The following is a 19,104-nucleotide window of genomic DNA, read 5'->3' as shown; positions in this document are numbered from 1 at the left end:
TGTAAAGAGGGTACCTCCAGCATAAGTTATATTTTCTAGCTCCTGTCACTCTAAAAGTGGGTATGTCAGATTACCTGGGTCATTTCAGACGAGTCTCTTCCTTCTGAAGTGGAGCCCTTGTGCTATTCAGGTTGCTAAAAAGAATCATGACCTCCTGTATCAGTTGAAGAATTTTTTTTCCCATTAAGTATTTTAAGCTTCAGTTGCTGAAGAGTTTAAAGCAGAATAATGAAGAAGGAGGCAGAATAGGAATAAATCTAGGTTAAAATAGGTTAAATCTAGGTTTAAATAGGTTAAAATAAAGTTAAATGTATTATAAAATTATGTCATTGCTGCTTGTCAATTAAAGGCCAGAATTAAAAAACTATAGAGGAAGTCATGAATGTCCCCAAATTTACATTAGTCTGGGCCATGAAGTTCTTAGGAAACTGGATTTTGCTTTAGCCTAGTTTTCCTTCTGACACTATATATCAATACATAAAGTGCTTGTTTTAGAAAAAATGCACCATTTGTTGCCAGTAAAGTTGTGCCCATTCACCTCCAGTAGACTTCTGCTATGTAGCAAGAGGGAGAAGAGATCTTTCTCTTTGTAGGTGGTGCCAGGCAAAACCCTTCTGAAATCTGCTAGAAGTAAAACTTCATAATGTGTTAGGAAAGCTGAAGACAGTATTGGTTCCAATGGAATTTTTCCTTACTGCAGCTGGTAGGGAGAGTTTGCTGCAAGCAATTGAAACAAACTCTGCTTTTGGCCCCTGAAGGTTCAAGTGAACCTGTCAAAAATATAATAAATATAGTAATTATGGCAAGAGGAGTGATGCATTGGTTCTGCTTGAAATTTTTCAAAATGTCACTCTCATACACTTCTAGAAGGTGACTTTTACCTGAGTTCTGGGAAGCCTGCCTGTGTGTGCAGCATGGCACAGCTGGAGTTTCTCTGCAGGCAGGTGGTGGGGGACAGCAAGGAATGGGAATGGCCACCTCCTGCTGTGGAGGAGAGGAGTAGGGACAGATGAAGGAGATGAGACAGGGAAAGAAATTGGTCAGAGAAAATGCTGAGGGCTCCTCTTCAAGAAGTTAATCCTTTGATATTTTCTCTAGAGAAAATACTTTGATTTTGATGAATCTTCTGGTTTCCATCAGCTGAAGGGGCTTGCTCATCATTTTTGAGAATGGTCACAGTGCTTGTGTAAATGTCCTCAGGGACACTTGTGTATTTTGAAACATCCTCTTACCAGTGCCATTCCAAGGATGCAGTGGCTGAGAGGTCACAGGAGATGTTTGCTTTGGCCACTCACTGAGCAATGGGGTGATATTTGGGCTGCACCAACAGCTTACAGAAGCATAGCAGCAGAGGAAACTGAGTTAAATGATTCAAGAACTGCAAGACTGCCCTGTTTAATTGTGTTACTGCAAATGCAACTGTGAAAACCTGTATTCTTAAGTAATTAGAAAGTAGCAAGGTTATGTATGAGACTTCAGCTGGGCAGTGAGAGAGAGGGAAAGAGAACTGAACAAAAATATGAGGTAAGTTCAAGTCAGTGACTCCGGGATGCCTCAGGAAAGAAACATGAATGCATGGTCACAGATTTTTCATTCCCAGAGCTTTTCAGCTATTTCAGTGGTACAAACTTTGTGCTTTGACTGGTGTCACCTGTTAACTAATCTGGCAGAAAAGTACCAGAGATTAAACAGATGTGTTACTGTAGGATATGTGGGCAGGGCAGCAGAGTTTTAAAGAGCATTTGAAGAGAATACTTCTTCAATTAGGTTTGTTGCACAAAACAAAGTTTAAAATTTGCCACTTAAAAATCTGTATACTAAATATGTAGCCAAAGACAAGCAATTAAAGTAGTACATACTGTATTGTTTGCAGGGATGCCAAGCTAGGTCATGTGCCCTGTGGATTTTTAATTGTTTTCTTCACTAACCTGAAAGCAACAGACAACTGCTATAAAATTTTGCATCATAACTTCAGCACAGGATCAAATGAACACAACCACTGCATTACTGGTCTGTCATATTTTTAATGTGTTCATTGTGGCTGCTTCTTCCCCTTGTTCTCTTTGAGGGAATAGTCTGCTGATGAAGAAGAAGCTGTTAATGTAAATAATCAAGACACGCACTGGCTTGTACTGAGGACTCCTGTGGTCACTGTACTGACAACCAGAGCTTGAGTGAGAGTGCCAGGAATGAGAAACAGTATGTCCAGCTGGGATGCCAGCTCACTGCTGGCTACAGAGAGCAAGACAATGGCAATGAATCATTGTTTCAAGTGTCCTTTGCTATTAAAGTTTTCAAGCAACTAAATACAAATGCAGTAAATAAAAGCAACATAAACAAAAGCCTCCCATAGTTAGAATTTTCTAGATGATCTGTATGTAATAAAAATAACCATTAGGCCTTTCAAAGTTGTATAGCTTCAACATCCATAAGTACTTAGAAACCTAGTATTTGGTCATCATTAAAAAGATAAGCTAGGATATGTACAGCCATTAGTTATAATTTGATATTTAAGCATCAGTTGTTTTCAGTTTAAAATTCTGTTTTAAATTGGGGTTTTTTTATGAGAAGTTACCTAGTAAATTCTATGGCTGTATCTTCCTGTGGTTCAGTGGTTAGGGACCAGTTCAATCAACCAGATAAACATGTACTTAACTTTAAGGACATGTGTAAGAGCTGCCAAGTTAACACACAGCTGTGTCCCAGGAGATCCCTGTTCATTAGATTAAAAGACCAGAAGATCGTGTTTGGGTGTGACGTGTTGTAAAGTGAGCCTCCAGTTGTGTGCATTTCCTCTAATGTTGGCCCAGGGGCACGCCAGTCGACAGCTGAGGAGTGTTTTGCTTCACACAGTTTTACTATCCCATTTCAAACTCATGGGGAGACATCCATTGCTTAGACCTTCAGTGGTGTGGGCTTTTTTTATTTCTTGGCAATAATTTCCTCCAAAAGTGAATGAGATTTTCCATAGCTCCAACTTAGGTAAACATTCAAGTGACTTTAGTAGAAATGTCAGTAAAAACACAGTAAAAGCCTTAGGATTTACCTTATGAGAGTTCATTATAGGGCATAGGCTTTCTATTCCTTGGACTAAAGCACCCTGCCAAACATCACCATTTTGCTGGACATGTTTACATAATATGCTTTGGAATTCACCATGGAAAACATAGACATAGTGCATGTGGTTTGGATTAAGATCATTCTGTAATTTATGATTGGAGATGTAGATGAGGATAATTTAAGCTAAAATTTTGCAAGCTTTCTACTTGTACCACGTGTTCTACAGAGGTTCCGAAAGCCATTTTAGGCTTGGTGTCTTCTTAAGAAATCTGGATTATAAATCCCACAAGGAAGAATGGGAATAATTGCTTGTGGTGTGTCCTTCTGCTTCTTTTTTCTAACTTTGTATTGAAGGAGTCTTACATCTGGATAACACTTGAAATCCTCAACCCACAGACCAATAAATGCCAGGAAATACTGTGCTACCTGCTTGTCTTATAGTCATGTCCTGGATAGCTACAGCTGCTCACTGTCAGAGATTTCAAACCTAGATAAATGACCTCTCTGGTTTTACCTGCTTCATATTAAAACACAATGGAATAATTGGTAAATGAACCAATTAGGTTAGGTTTCCACTAACTGAAAAATTCAAGTTTCCATGGTTGAATTTGGCCAGGGTTAGAAAATCTGTCCTAGTTTTCACAGAAGCTCTTGGATCCTGATGCAGTGACAGTAGTTGTATCATCAGAAAACCAACTTCTGTAGCTCAGAGTAATGCAACCTGCTGTTGAGCCTCACAAGCTTGGGTATAGAGCTTTGTCTTCAACACTTACACAGTAACCATGCTGCTCTGTGTTGAAGTGAAGCACCTCTCTAAGAAGACACCACCAGACTCAACTGCAGTATTTCAGCTGAGGCTACTCCAAGTGGTGCTACAGTCCAGTAGACAATATTAAATAAGCAGGAAAAATAGAGTGTTCAAGAAAATGCCTTGTTAGGATAGAGACGTATGGAATTCCAAAAATAATCTTGTTCCTGCTGTTGATGAAATTCTCTCAACTCTTCTGCATCTATAAAATGAGTGTAAGCAGACCTGGGGGTGACAGGCAGATCTTTCGATGGAGTGGTGCATGCCGTGAAGGCATCACATGTATAAGGTAGAAAGCAACCTAATCACCCATCTTCAGGCCCATAATCCTAAATATACTCTGCTTTCTGAAAGCTATTTTGTATTTATGAGCTCCCACCTTAATACTATTGGTTTTCTGGGTGTAATTTCCTAACAGACATCTCTGATATGTTGGTAAGGAGGGAACAGTAGAAGCAGATCACCTGAGCAACCTATTTATCTGAATGTCCATTCCATTTCATGCAGCTACTAGAATAAATTACTAGTCCATGTGAATAGGAAACTTCTTCTTCCTTTTACCAGATTGTGGTCAAAGTGTGTTTACTACTGTTTTTCATTTATTTTAAAGACACAGTATGAAAAAAAGGCTCCAAACCCTAATTACAAAGGCACATGAGACAAAGAAGAAGATGCTTTACACTGGCTGAAAGTTACTGCTGCTTTTTAGGACTTCCTCTGTAAGAAGTCTTTTTGATTCCAGTAGATGGCATGCACTCTTCAAAACTTGCTGTGTGCAAGGAGCTCCAAGGAGCCCTCTGAGCTCTCTTTTTAAACTGTATCCCAAGTGATTCTGTTACGCTACACGTGATCTCTATAATCTCTTTAACATACTACAGGAAGTTAGTATGTCTTCAAAACTAAGGTTTTTCACGTTTTCAGGGCCCAGCCCAGCTAATTTTTGTTGAGATGTTTTTCAAGGAACATGAGCAATGTAGCTGAAGCAATTTTGTTGGAGTAGTAGTTGTGATGAAAGCAATCTGAATGTCTGTGTAGTGGCATTAAAAGAGAAGCAGGCATTCTAGGTAAAAAAACCCAAACCAATAAAAGAAATAAGAGAAAAGAATGACAAGGAGTTTCTTGAATGGAATGCATTTTAAGCTAAACATGCCATAAGGTGAGAGAAAAAGCTTAAAATGTCTTTTGTTTTTTTACTTTTTGCCCTGTGAGATAACATTGTACTGGTTAACAAATACAATCTGTTTAAAATGTTATGCTATGAGACTTCTGTACTTTCATAGAGGTTTCTGGCACTCAGAGATTGCAGTAGTAAATTTCTAGTTTTATAGCTGTAAGTCAGATTTTGGAGAACAGCTGAGAAACACCATTATCTGTACTCAGAGGAGAATTAATATCTGTTAGGGTACATAGAGCAAATTGAGACTTCGTGTTTTCATATACTAATTCAAATTCTGACATTTTCTGCTTAGAAGTTCAGCTGTTTTCATGTAGGCTCCTTAGTAGTTGCTCTTTGTGCAGTTTCTGACTCTATCCACAACAGTTTCTGGAAGAGAGATTTTCCCCACAGGAAACACTGAGGCATGTTTTCAAACAGAATTAGTGCTGGATGCACTGTTATGTGCTGGCTCCTTGACAAGCATCTCATGGAGATGAATGCATTCTTTTAGTTCATTTTTGGTTGCTTTTTATTATCTGAAGCCTTGTCAAACTTATATCTACATGTGCGCTTTGCAGGGTTTAGAGGAAAATACTGAAAATGTGAAAGGTCAGCCATCTCAGACCTTTGCCACTGGATGTTGGAGAGTAGCTTGGATGGTTGGTTTTTTATCTTAATTTTTCTGGTCTTCTGATTAAGTGTGCATAGCAAACTTAGCACTATTCAGTCACTTCTCAGAAATCAGAAAGTAAAGGGCTTTTAGTACTTTGAGAAGCAACTTGTTGGATATGTGTCTTCTAAAGCATATTGGAAAAGAAATGCGAAGTTCTGGTATGAGAGGGAACTTTCATTTGCAGGTTAAAGCATCATCAAAGTAACATCTGTGGTCACTGTTCTTAGCTGGAAAATACTTTGCAACTGTCTTGAAATCACTTGGAATTTTACAGCACAGCATTAGTCAGACTCCTGAGGCATTAGATGGGTACTTCCATGCTGCTGTGAAAACTCTAGGGAATTTTCAAAGTAGATACCAAGAACAACAGTCAGGATAGGATAGGCAAGGAGGGTTTTCCTAAGTTTTTGTATTTTTTCTGCTCATTAATACATATCATACTTTAAAAATAAATAGTTACCACCCATATTTGATGAGAAAAACTAAGCAATTGAGATTGCATCTTTTTATTCCTAAGGGTGTCTAGATGAATGCTAATAACTGTGTTCAGATTTAGTTAAGACTTGCTTAGTAGTAGACTTCTGATGCACTAATTCAGCCGTGGCAGGGGGGAGTTACCTGGCCACTAGAAACTTGTTCTGTGTGAGTGATGTGGTCACAAATCACAGGTGTAGCCACCTGCAGTCACAGACCCGTGACAATTTACTGCAGGAAAAGAAGTGTTTTGAGAGCCATTACTCAAGAAATAAATGCATAGGAGAAACTGCATTTTGTTTCCCCTTGTCATGAAAAATCAATTCTTACTGTCTATCTCAATCAGAGCTTGTTGATCAGTCTCTCTCTGGACTATTCTGTATTATACAAAATTCCCCCACTCTTCTACCCCTTTTTGTCCCTAGCCAGCATGTCTAGGAGCTGCTATGTTTCTGGTCTTCTCACATTCTCACTGGCTTAATCTTTGCTCAGTGCCCTTGAAAACTATGCTAATACCCAGTAATTTCGTAGCCTTTTTCTTTGTGCTGCCTGGCACACCCCAAGTAAAAGCAAACGCAAGGTCATGATTTTACTTGTCTCAGAGTTTCTGAGGATGTAAAAAAATAATTTTTTTCACAAAGTACACTCTTATTGTATAATTTGCCATGATAATAATAATAATATGATTCATCCTTAATTCTTCATCTCAGCCTCAGTACATAATTCTGGGGTAATGAAGCATGCATGGTCCCAGGTTGTTACACCACTATGAAGCCCTATCAGCAAATTGACAGATATTCCACATGTGCATTATTACAGAAATAAATTGTCATCTTTATGATAGGTATTATACTGTATGGTCTAAACTACACTTTCTTGCTTTAGACTCTGAATGATGCATAGAATAGAATCCCTGGAGATAGAAATGCACCTCATTTAGTCCAAACAGGAAACAAACTGGTGGCCCTTCTTGCATATAGAACTGGTAGCCCTCTTAAGTCTGAAATACAGAGTAAATCTGAATCTTGCCAAGGACCGTGGAAGCCTACAAGGACACTTGTCTTCTGTGAGGTCTGAATAACTACCTTAGCTTTGTTGTTAGAAACTGTGGCTTAATCTCATGTTGTCAGGCTTTGTCATGACGTTTAAATCAGAAAGTCAGTTAAGTCAGACACTCCAATACACAGTCTCTTTGAGATGTTCAAGTCAGCTTTTCATAAGATCAGGTAGGAGATGCCTGAAGGCAATGCTCTGCAGGGCCCCAAAGGCGCCGCATGGCTTCCAGGTGGAAGGACATCTGTAAAGCTTTCCATGGCTCCGTTCCATCAGACCCACCATGCAGTGAGTAAGAGGGGGTGTTACACATCTCCTCTTTTGCAACTTACTGCAGAAATTTCACTCTCTCATTGTTTCAAACACCTGGCTGTTATCCTGGTTGCTGTGTCCCTATCTACCTGACATTTCCAAGGGGTTTCTAGGTATGGAGGTACATACATGTCTGTATAAAATACAATTATCTTCTTTCTAACAAAATCTCTGTGATTCAACGTGATCTGTTGTCTTCATGTGGTTTATAGTGCAGGGTTCCATGAAAAATGAACTCTAGTTCATGATCTCCCCATAGAGACTAATTCTCTTTTCCACACAACACACTATAAAATGCTCTATGAAATCTAAGCTGCAAGTCAATAAAAAAAATTGAACATAGGAAAAGGCATTATCCATGCACTGCACTCTGTCTAAAGAGATTATTGAAAGCCATGTATGTGGCCATACACAGGATGTGTGATTATGAATAGAAAAGAATTCCTGCCTGGCAGATCCATCATCTTTACCTCTCTTTCTTATTGTTTAGATGTATTGCTGCAGCCCAGTTAATAAATAAGTCAATACATGAGTCAGTCAGACATTAAAAAAAAACCCAGGGGAAAAAAAGTCTCTCTTCCACATGATAGATTTGTGAAAAGACCTGGATAGATATGGAAAAAAGGATAGTGCACTTGTTAAAAAATTGTGTCATGTTATACTTCATTTTCTTTTGCTCCTGCTATCAAATGGCCTATACACTATCCTCTCTACAGGACAATTAAGCTTCCTGAGCCAGATTTAAAAGCTGGAGAAAGTGTTTAAGGAAGCGTTTAATGAGTAGAAATCTCATGACAATTCTAATAGGGTTTTAAAAATGCAAACAAATGTAGCATAAACTTAAAGATTGCACACTCAGGTAGATCATGAAGAGTTGTTTACTTAAATGATCTCATGGAACAATACTTAAAAAAAAACAGAAGAAAGAGACAGATGTAACTGGTAACTGATTCAGAGTAAGAAGTCAGGTCATGCAGAACACTGTTCTTCTCAGGTTCAGTAAGGATGCTGCTGATCAGCTATTTAAATATGTAACTGTAGCATCATAGAACTATTTTGGTTGGAAAAGGCCTTTAAGATCATTGAGTCCAACTGTTAATCTCTGCCAAATCCTCTGCCAAACCTTGTCCCTAAGTACCATATCTACACTAATTAACTCCAGGGGTGGTAACTCAACCACTTCCCTGGGCAGCCAGTGTTTTTTGGTGAAGAAATTTTTCCAAATATCTAATCTAAACCTGCCTTGGTGCAACTTGAGACCATTTCTCTTGTTTTATCCATAGTTGCTTGAGAGAAGAGACCAACCCCCACCTGGCTACAGCCTCCTTTCAGGCAGTTCGGGGGGGGTGGTAGGGTCACCCCTGAGCCTCCTTTTCTCCAGCCTAAACACTCCCAGTTCCCTCAGCCTCTTCTCAAAGGACTTGTGCTCTAAACCCTGAACCAGCTCAACTGCCCTTCCCTGAACGTATTCCAGCACCTCAATGTCTTTTTTGTAGGGAGAGGCCTGAAACTAAACACAGGATTCGAGGCATGGCCTCATCAGTGCCAAGTACAGGGGGGCAATCACTGCCCTAGTCCTTTGGCCACACTGTTCCTGATACAGGGCAGGATGCCACTGGCCTTCTTGGCCACCTGGGCACTGTTGGCTCATGTTCAGCTGCTGTTCACCAGCGCTCCGAGGTCCTTTTCAGCTGAGCATCTTTCCAGGTGCTTTCCCCCCAGTTTGTAGTGATGTCTGAGGTTGTGATCCAAGGGCAGGAGCCAGCACTTTGTCTTGTTGAACCTCATACCATTGGCTTGGCCCATTGATCTGGCCTGTCCAGATTCCTCTGCAGAGCCTTCTGGCCCTCCACAGATCAACACTCCCACCCAGCCTGGTGTCATTTGTGAGCTGACTGAGGGAACACTCATCCTCATCATTGATAAAGATGGCCCTCAGCTGGATTTAACTCCAGTCACCACCGTCTCTGGGCCCGGCATCCAGCTAGTTTTTAACCCAGTGAACAGTGCACCCATTTAAGCTATGAGAACCCAGCTTCTCCAGGAGGCTGCTGTGTCAAAGATTTTACTGAAGTGCATGTAGACGACATCCTCAGCCTTTCCTGCATCCACTAAGTGGGTCACCTGGTCATAGAAGGATATCAGGATGGTCAAGCAGGACCTGCCTTTCGTAAGCCCATGCTGGCTGGGCCTGACCCCCTGGTTGTTCCGATATGCTTGTGATTAAACTCACTTATATGTTTATGTTAAACTCACAGAAGGCACAGTAAATGATAACTCAGAGGAAACAACATGGCTGTAAATTGTGCCAGAGAGAAAAGTTCTTTTTCCTGCTGTGAAAAGGCCAGTTATGCTTCAGGGTGTTGCTTGTAATACCAGTCCCTAGGCCAAATCAGGCTCCATAGTAAATCTCCACTCAGAATTCATTAATTTCTTACAAATAAGAAAAAAACCTACATAATGCAGTTAAAATTCAGTAGAAGGGCTTAGTGGCAGCAAGCAGCTTAAAACCCTTGTTAATGCAGACTGAGGCTTATGTTTCTCTTGCAGACTGAAGCTTATGTTACTCTTGTTTGTAGGAGTTTTGTGGGTTTGGTTTTGCACTTTTTTTATTTTTGTGCAGAAGCTGAGACCTGACCAGATTATTTTACTGATGTATAATGCAACATTTAACAACTGAACATCACATAGCAGGAGTGATGCCAAAGCTAGTGTATGTTTTGAACAATAAAAATATTTTATCTGTTTCCCCTGCATGGCCTGTCATGTTTTGGCTGTATATGATGAGCTTTACCAGCTCCAGTGGGGTTTGAAAAATAATTCTAATCTAAGAAACAAAACCCCCAAACTATAGCACATGGCATGGCATAGAGGAACGATACAGTCCCCTAAACTGAACTATACTGTCTTCCTAAAGAAGTTTAGCATCTGTTGTCATAACACTACTGGAATTCAAACTAGAAGTTTCTTGATGAGCTCATGCTTGAGCCCTAATTTTGCAAGAGTTGTGACAAACAGTTTGGACTCCTTACATCCAGCCAGTGAAATCCCTTTTGTCCTGGTGATGTTCCATAAGTTTTCCTAGTCACTAGTGTTTTATTTAGCAACCAGAGCACACCCTTTCCCACACATGAAACAGGAGTAAGCTGATCGTGTGGGGTGGAGCAGGTCCATACTCCCTCTCCCTGCCATGAACACAGCATGTAATCCTTAATAATCAGTGTTGTACTGTCTCTCCAGGGAAAGGAGAAGAGGTACAACCCAGATCCAAGATTTGCTGCAAGCCAATATTCTTCAGGGCATATTAAGCTCTCATTTGCTCCCATGTAATCCCACTGATTGCTAGGAGGAGCTCTGTCAGTGAGGAATCACGAAGGTTACTGTCCACCAAACTTCATACCATTTTTGCCATGGCTTTTCAGCTCCAACTACGTTTGAACCACTTGTCTTGAGTACTAGGAAACTGGTACTAGACAAGATTTGCAGCCCATTCACTTTTTATTCTAAGGTCAAAAAAGCTGATTCAGCTTTCTATCCCTCCTCTTTTTTTCTTCTTTCATTAAGAACAGCCCTTCTAGGAACAATTGGAGTTCTATAGCTGCTGTTTACGCATTGCTTCAGAAGAGACCAGTGCTTGGTTTGACAACAAACATATAGCTCAAGAGATGTTCTTAGACCCTGATCTTAAGCCTGTCTGTCCAAGGTTGTTTTCTCAAGAATGGCTCTTGCTAGCTAGGTTGAAGTAATTGCTACAAAACAAAGCAGACTTTTATACTGAGAATACCTGCTTGGTTAATTGACAGAGCTGAAATACCTTGAACAGAATAAGCATGGTCTCTGTTAATTTACCTTGTCCCCAGCATCTGTTTTCACTAACCTTGTTATGGTCTTTGCCTACATTTTTCATTGAAATGAATTTTTTTTTTCCCCTCTAGTCTGTAATCTAGGTTTATGCCAAGCTGGGGGAGTATTTGGGAGATGGAGAGTTCTTTCCCTGTAACTGACTGAAAAGAAAAGGGCATTGTCACTCAAGCACTGTGTAAATCATTAATGCTTAATTTTTGTGAGGAGAGGAGTTATATTTGGTAGCCAAGGAAAAGCAAGCAGTTCCCCCCAGCCTTTTAGTCCTAGAAGCTTCAGTGTGAATACAAGAAAGAAGCATATATATATGAAGAGATATAGAGAGCAGACTATCCCAGAGAGAGCTGAGCGAAAACCTAAGGAAAATGTTTGGAGGAAATAGGAACAAAAAGTAGCAGGGACCTTGGTGCTTTAATAAACGATTTTCCTGCATTTTGACACATTATGTGTAGTAACCAGCAAGAGAAACAGACTACAGCCTAAAAAGTGCAGATAAATAGATTATCTCATAGAGCACTGTATATCTGACATGCAAAACTATCTGTAAATATTTAGATAATGTAAATTCAAATGTTTATGGACAGATTTTTTTCTCCTGTACCTTGTGCATACTGTGAAGATGAGGGACAGTAGCTAACCTCTTGGTTATTCAGGCAAGAGATTGTTTCTTTGCTTAAAAGGGAGTAAAATTGAAGTTTAATTCTGATACTAAGTTCTGTTAATGCACTATGTATCACCCTGCCAGGGTAAGGCATATTTGAAATCGGTGAAAATATAGACTTGGTTCACTTTGGGGCAGTTCTATACTCTACTAAGGTGAATACAAATCAAATCTCCTGGGCTCAAAGGAGTTTCTCTCTTTTCTAGGGAAAAGTGCCACCTCAAAAGGGAGAAGGGTAGATGACACCGAGCTAAGCAGAACATTCTACTAAATTATTCAAAAGCTCTTCGTATGTGCTGCTTGTTATGATCTGCTGTTTCATGTGACTACTTGGCTACTTATTTTCCAATATTTGGTTCATTTTTCATAAATCCTGTCAATGTTTTTAAGCATCTGTAGTTAGCAGTAAATATTGTCATCTTTGAAGGTCTCGGTGCATATGAGTTCTCTGTGGACCTGTGTTGTAGCTTAGCTGTTTGGCTGCTTGTCACAATGACATAAGAAAATAATGAACAGAATTAATTTACGTCTTTATGTTCTGGCCTCAGTGGAGTTAGACTATATGTTTTGGTTGGATGGGTTTCAGATAAGCATTCAGAATGGGTTCTTTGTTTGAATAGCCATAGAAGCTCAGCACAATGGAACAATGATTTATTTAACTAAGGTAATAATTTGCATGTTTGAGAGATCACAGCTGCTAAAAGGCATTCTTCGCTGTTTTGTGATACTTACTTTGTGTACAGAGGTGCCATTAACATTGAGATTAAATTAGTGGTGTTCAGTTGTGCAGCAGGGCCCCTGGTTGTTGGTACTCTTCTGGCTTTGTACTTGAGTACAGCACTGCCTGTGAACGGGGGTGTAGTCAAGCTCCACTCTGTCATGCATTCATTTTTTTCCATCAGCATGAAAATCTGAAGCCGAAGAAAGCCTTATTAGTGTTTAAGTCCCTTCCCTGCATGCTTTCATATGGCACTGTGGCCTTCAGGGTATGAAGAAAGCTGTGCATGTGAGCATGCAGTATCAGAGGGAGATGGCAGAGGAGTAGGACAGATTCAGGGGGATCTGGTTTGTAGGGCCCATACTCTGCCCTGACTTACATCTGTGCATCTCCATTGACTTCAATAGGCACTTCTTGCAGTCGTGTCATTATGTGACTGCACGTTTCAGGTGCAAAAATTCTGCATTCTCCTGGAGCTGAATATCATTTACAAGATGCAAATAGAGGCACAGAACCAGTGCAAGGAAGACAAGAATTGATTTCCATGACTCTGAGATAAACAGATTTTCCTCTTCTAGTAATTGGATAGAAAATTTCTGTTGCAAAGTTTGGATTTTGTCATGTGCTACACAAGAAGCTTCTCTTATCCTTCACAGAAACTTGATATTTCACTATTTTTTCTCCTCCTCCTCTCCTCCCACAATATAGTCAAAAGCCCGGAATAATACTTCCTCTCTGGTCCAGTGATAAATCTTTTGTTGCTGAGAGCAGTGCTAATTCCTTTATGGTACCATTTTTTGTGTTCTGATATTCATCTGTCATCCCTTTTTGTAACATGGGTGCACAGTTAGTATATTTTCCTACTGTGTCTTTTTCTTTAAAAACCCCATACTCATCAGAATTTCAGCCCATGCTGAAGGTTCACTTACAATCTTGAAGTGATGGAGAGTGTAAAACTTTGAAAAGTGGAAAAGGTTCCAGGAAACCAAACTAAAAGTAGCCCAAAGTAAAATCATCAAGTACTTCTGTTTACTGATCCATTGCAGTTCCACCCAATTATTTACTAGTGAGCAAGACTCCAAGGTTCTCTTTTGAATTAGTTTCAGCTGTCCATATTTCAGAGTTTCTAAGCAATATATAATTAACGTGTAGTGAGCAATAGGTCAAAAAAAGTTCTATATTCATGTTTGGAATGCAAGTGAAACTAGTTGTAATCCCCAGTTGCAGAGTTTGGATCCCAAGTTCCTTGGGTTTTTGGTGCACTTCCGCCAGTGATTTCATGGCTTTGGGGCCCCTGCGCATGAAAACTGCAGACACTGTCTCATCTTTCTTGTAATTCCTCAAGTCACTCACATTCTCTCCTGGCTAATCCTTATACATCTCTGATACTTGCATTGGTAAGTCTTCAAGAAGTAGGCAAGCCTCACATTTGAGCTGTCAGAATGTGCACTGGTATTCTTTGTTATTTCACCACCAGCAGCACATTTTGTTGTGACCACCGCTGCGAAATATTTTTTAAATTGCAGAATAAAAATTACAACACTTGGAGGGGTTTTCCCCTTAAAAGAAGAAAGAATATTCTCTAATGCATTTTCAAATGGTGCTATTTTTTTAACCTTCAAGTGTATTAGAAAGAAATGCAATTTTAATTTGAAAGGGAAAATTGTAGAAATATTTGCATCAAAATGACTGGATTCTTATTACAAGTCTAATAACTTTTTGTTGAGAAACTTTGCAAAGACACAAGCTGTACATTATTAAAAAAAAGTTTTGATTCGTTGGAAATGGCTCAGTACTGAGAACACTGAAACTTTATATATCTTTTCAGACCTGTTTGAGGTCTGTAAACCTCAGTCTTCTGTTGTAGAGGAAAATTTTCTAAAATCTTGTCCCAATCTGGCATAAGACCAGATCTCAAAAAGTTTAGTTTACTTGATAATTGAAATTTTGTTCTTTACCTATTTTTCATATTTAAATAGACAGCCTTAACTTTTAGGGGAAATGTCTGATTCATAGTAGTATTTTTAGTATTTTTTTCCAATACATTTTAATATTTTGTATATAAAAAGGAAGTCTATTGCTACCAGTTTCTCAGGTGTTGAGAAAGTTAGAGGCATGACTTTTGCAGTCCTGCACTCATGTATGTATCACTTTGTTTTGGGTTTGCATGGCCTGCTTTTGGTAGCAGGGGAGCCATAGGGGTGGCTTCTGTGAGAAGCTGCCAGAAGCTTCCTCATGTCCAGCAGAGCCAATCCCTGGCAGCTCCAAAGATGGATGTACCACTGGCCAAGGCTGGGACAGTCAGGAATGGTGGTGATGCCTCTGTGATAACAGATTTAAGAAAGAAGAAAAAAACTTACTGCTCAGATGTAATTATGGCCAGAGAAGAGTGGGGTGAGAACAGCTCTGCTGACACCAAGGTCAGTGGAAAAGGAGGGGAGGAGGTGCTCCAGCCACTGGAGCTGAGATTCCTCTGCAGCCAGTGGTGATGACCATGGTGAAGCTGCTGTGGCCCTGCAGCCATGGGGATCCACAGGGATGCAGAGATCCACTTGCAGCCCATGGAGGACCCCCATGCCAGAGCAGGTGGATGCTTGAGAGGAGGCTGTGAGCCCGTGGGAGACCTGTGGAGAGAGGGGCCGTGTACCCATTTTGAGGCAGCCTGTCCTTGAAGGACTGCACACCATGGAAGAGTGACCCACACTGCAGCAGTTTGAGGAGGACTGTCTGCCTGTGGGAGCGACTCACGCTGCAGCAGCTCTGGCTGGACTGCAGCTCGTGGCATGGAGCCACACTGGACAAGTTCGCAGAGAACTGTCTCCCACGGGAGGGACCCCACGGTGCAGCAGGGGAAGGACTCTTCTCCCTGGGCAGAGGGAGAAACTTAGGGTGACAAACTGACCATAACCCTCATTTCCTGTCTCCTTGCACCACTGGGGTAGGAGGGAGGGGTGGCAGGAAAGTGTTCCTAAGGACTTACTTTTACTTCTTATTATCCTGTTCTGATTTTATTAGTAATAAATTCAGTTCATATCCCCAAGCTGAGCTTGTTTTGCCCATGATGGTATTTGATGAACGATCTTTCCTGGTCCATATCTCAACCCATGAGCCCCTTGTTAAATTTTCTCTCCCTTGTGCAGCTGCAGAGGGGAGTGAGCGAGCAGCTTTGGTGGGTGCCTGGCATCCAGCCAGCATCAACCCACTACATACTTCCTCAAATATAAACCAGAGTTAGTAAAAAAACTTTTTCCTCTAACCACTGCCAATTCAATGAAACCAAAGGTTTTCTTGGGAAATGCATAGTTTTCTGACCAATTTTCAGTGGCAGTTGTTCAAGTCTCATTACATCCAAGTTAAAAGTATTCTCTTGACTTCAACATTCTGATTATATTACAATAAAATGTTAATGTTGAAATTAACATTTTCAAAAGATTAAGCAAAATGTTCTTGAATGCTTTGTTTTGCAAATAAATCCTAATTTTTAAACTATTATCCTCAGTTGGAATTAAATAAGATATTAAAATCTACATTTTCCTGCTAATAGAAACTTTGTTCTTCAGCTGTCTCTCCTGCTTAAGTAAACAACCATGGTCTTTAGAGGAGCTGAGTTTTCTATCTCCACACCAGTACCTTAGTCCATGAAACATTTGGGATGCTAAGTCCAGTGAATTAATTCTGATTGTATATCTACCATTTGAGAAATAACCACAAAAAATACTGCGTAGGCTACACCTTCAGAAGGACACACCATTGCCATTTCAGAGACTTCTTTGGAGCAGTAAATATGCAGTGTTTATGAAATGTGGGAGGTGGTGGAATATGCGTCAGATTCCCCAGTTATATATGATGGGAGTAATCCAGACTTTCCCTTTTGGCATCTTGTGCTATAACTTCTACTTGATTTTTCACTTTTTATTCTAGTGCCAACAATATGCCTAAGCAAGTAGAAGTCCGGATGCATGAAAGTCATTTAAATCCAGTGGAGCACAGATCCAGGAACATATGTGTGCAGTTCTGCCAGTCCCTCCACAGGAATCTGCTCCTGACTCTTACTGTCTTTGGTAAGCTACATCTGCTGCTCTGGACACTCTGTGTGTATCTGCATTTGTTTCCTGTGGCACCACAGCCTCTGTGGTCTTCAGCTGTTCCAGCTGAACAGCCAGAGAGTAAATAGGATGCCCATGGGCACTGCTTGTGTAGTTCAGGTGAGAAAGGTTCTCCTGATGCAACGCAGAGCAAATCCATACCACTGAGGCACATTCTGTGTCTGGTTTGGAAGGGAGTGTGATTTAAACCCCAAGGCCAGTCAGGTCGGTGTCATTCAGTAGAACTGAATGTGCTACACCTTTTTTCTCTCACTGATTTGAAAACAGAAAAAAAACTTCTCAAATTTTTCTTTTATCTCTCAGTTTACACTTCACTGGTTTTAAGGTTTCTCTTCCCTCTCTGTAGCTGTAAGCCAGCGCTCCATGATCTCATCCTGAATATTGCCTCTGGCTTTAGCAACTTCCAAATACGGAACAGTTTGACATTTTATTGTGGTTCACGGGCTCTTTGCCTGTTTCTTTTTCACTGAAAGCCCAACAGCCATATGCAGTAAATTTGTAGACATACTCTTGTTACTGTTTGAAAAACCAGCTGCAACTGGTCTTGAGCTGCAAATTTCATGTCCATATTTTCAGCCTGCAAAACCCCATACTGCTGCAGTGTTCGCCTTGAATCGTCTTTTAATGGTGTACCTGATGCTGTCCAAGGAAAAAGTTTTAAATACACATACATTTTTCATTGTATCAAAGAGATGCTTCATAGTCACAGATGCTGCAGATCTTGGGCTTCTCATCAGGAAAAAAAAGGCATCCTGGATGTAAAATAAAATAACCTGTCCAAAAAGATCATGTTATGAAAGTAGACATGGCCTTTTTTCCCCTAATCTGTGCTTTAACAGCCTCAATCCTGAGAGGGAGGTTTAAGTTTTATCACTTTAGAAATCCACATAAATGATGAAGGGTTTGTTTGTGATTTGAGAACATCAGCACAAGGAGAAGAATGCAGAGCATCAAAAAAAGGAATAATACATGAGCCATAAGAATCCAGTTTTCTTCAAAGATAGGTGGGGTGTTTCACATCAGGCAGTTCCTCCCAGTACCCACCTGCTCCTCTTTTTTATTCTTCTTCCAGGTGTTATCCTGGGTGCAGTGTGTGGGGGTCTTCTTCGGCTAGCAACACCTATTGACCCTGACATCATCATGTTAATAGCCTTCCCGGGAGATATACTTATGCGGATGCTAAAAATGCTGATCCTCCCTTTAATTATCTCCAGTTTAATCACAGGTAAGATCCATTAGCCATAAATACTTTAAGATGCTTTCTACAGATATCACCTGGTTTGCATTTTGTGATGTAGGAGGAATAATGGTGTGATCCTGTCAGCATTTTGCAGTTGCAGTGTGTATTTCAGAGTTAATTCCTGAATGACTTGGTTGGCTTTATTATGTATATTGTCCAGTGAATTTATTTGCAAACATATGTGCACATGCTACTGTCAGTAATTTCTTAATGTGCTATTTGATTTAATTTCTGGATGGGACCTTACAAATAAAATGGCGTGACATTAGTGAGCCTAGCCTTCTTGAAGGCGTGGTGTCAGCCAGACCATGACCAGTTTGCAGAAGTCAAGGGCAAAAGATGGTAGAGATCTTCTCTATTTTCCAGTGTTTCAATTAGATGGAGTTTTAAATGCTTCTCTTTAAATTATTAGCAGTACACACTGCACACAACTGGAGGGAGAAGCATCAGTAACCTGTCCAATGGTGAGAACATCCAAGGGATGAAAGTAGGCACCCACAGGAAGTCATTAAACTTTGAAAATTACAAAGGATTTTATTTTATAATTATTGAATTGGGTATTGAGTGTCAATGTTAGCTTTTTCTTAAACACCTGCAGGACTGTCTGGATTAGATGCTAAAGCAAGTGGCCGCCTGGGGACAAGAGCCATGGTCTACTACATGTCCACCACTATTATTGCTGCTGTGCTGGGTGTGATTCTGGTTTTAGCCATCCATCCGGGGAATCCGAAACTCAAGAAACAGCTTGGTCAAGGGAAGAAGAATGACGAAGTATCTAGTCTGGATGCCTTCTTGGATTTGATCCGAAACTTGTTCCCTGAAAATCTGGTTCAAGCATGCTTTCAGCAGGTAAGTCCTTCTACTCCTTAGTAATATTCTTTACATCTTTTACTTGCCAGGGTTGTCTGCAGAGTTAATGTCATTGTTTAGGTTAATCAGAGAAATGATATAAAGAGGAATACAGGTCTAAAGTCTTGAGCAA

General features: G+C 40.3%; 1 protein-coding gene across 7 annotated transcripts in view; it reads left to right on the top strand.

Moving 5' to 3' along the window:
• Positions 1-19,104, top strand: part of SLC1A2 (solute carrier family 1 member 2) — an 82,055-nt gene that overhangs the window by 38,001 nt on the left and 24,950 nt on the right. For 4 of the 7 annotated variants that reach the window (XR_011151360.1, XM_069017117.1, XM_069017112.1 and 1 more), the window contains 3 exons: positions 16,698-16,837; positions 17,955-18,107; positions 18,721-18,971. Coding sequence is in view for 6 of the 7 variants with exons in the window: in XM_069017112.1 (XP_068873213.1) it covers positions 16,698-16,837; positions 17,955-18,107; positions 18,721-18,971 (544 nt within the window). In the remaining variant the exon portion in view is untranslated. Of the gene's footprint in view, positions 1-16,697; positions 16,838-17,954; positions 18,108-18,159; positions 18,222-18,428; positions 18,610-18,720; positions 18,972-19,104 lie in introns of those variants that run through there. The other 3 variants (XM_069017115.1, XM_069017116.1, XM_069017114.1) reach the window with 3 other exon arrangements.

Source organism: Aphelocoma coerulescens, chromosome 5 (assembly GCF_041296385.1).
Source record: "Aphelocoma coerulescens isolate FSJ_1873_10779 chromosome 5, UR_Acoe_1.0, whole genome shotgun sequence".
Lineage (NCBI taxonomy): Eukaryota > Metazoa > Chordata > Aves > Passeriformes > Corvidae > Aphelocoma > Aphelocoma coerulescens.
This window is presented reverse-complemented; position numbering and strand designations above follow the sequence as displayed.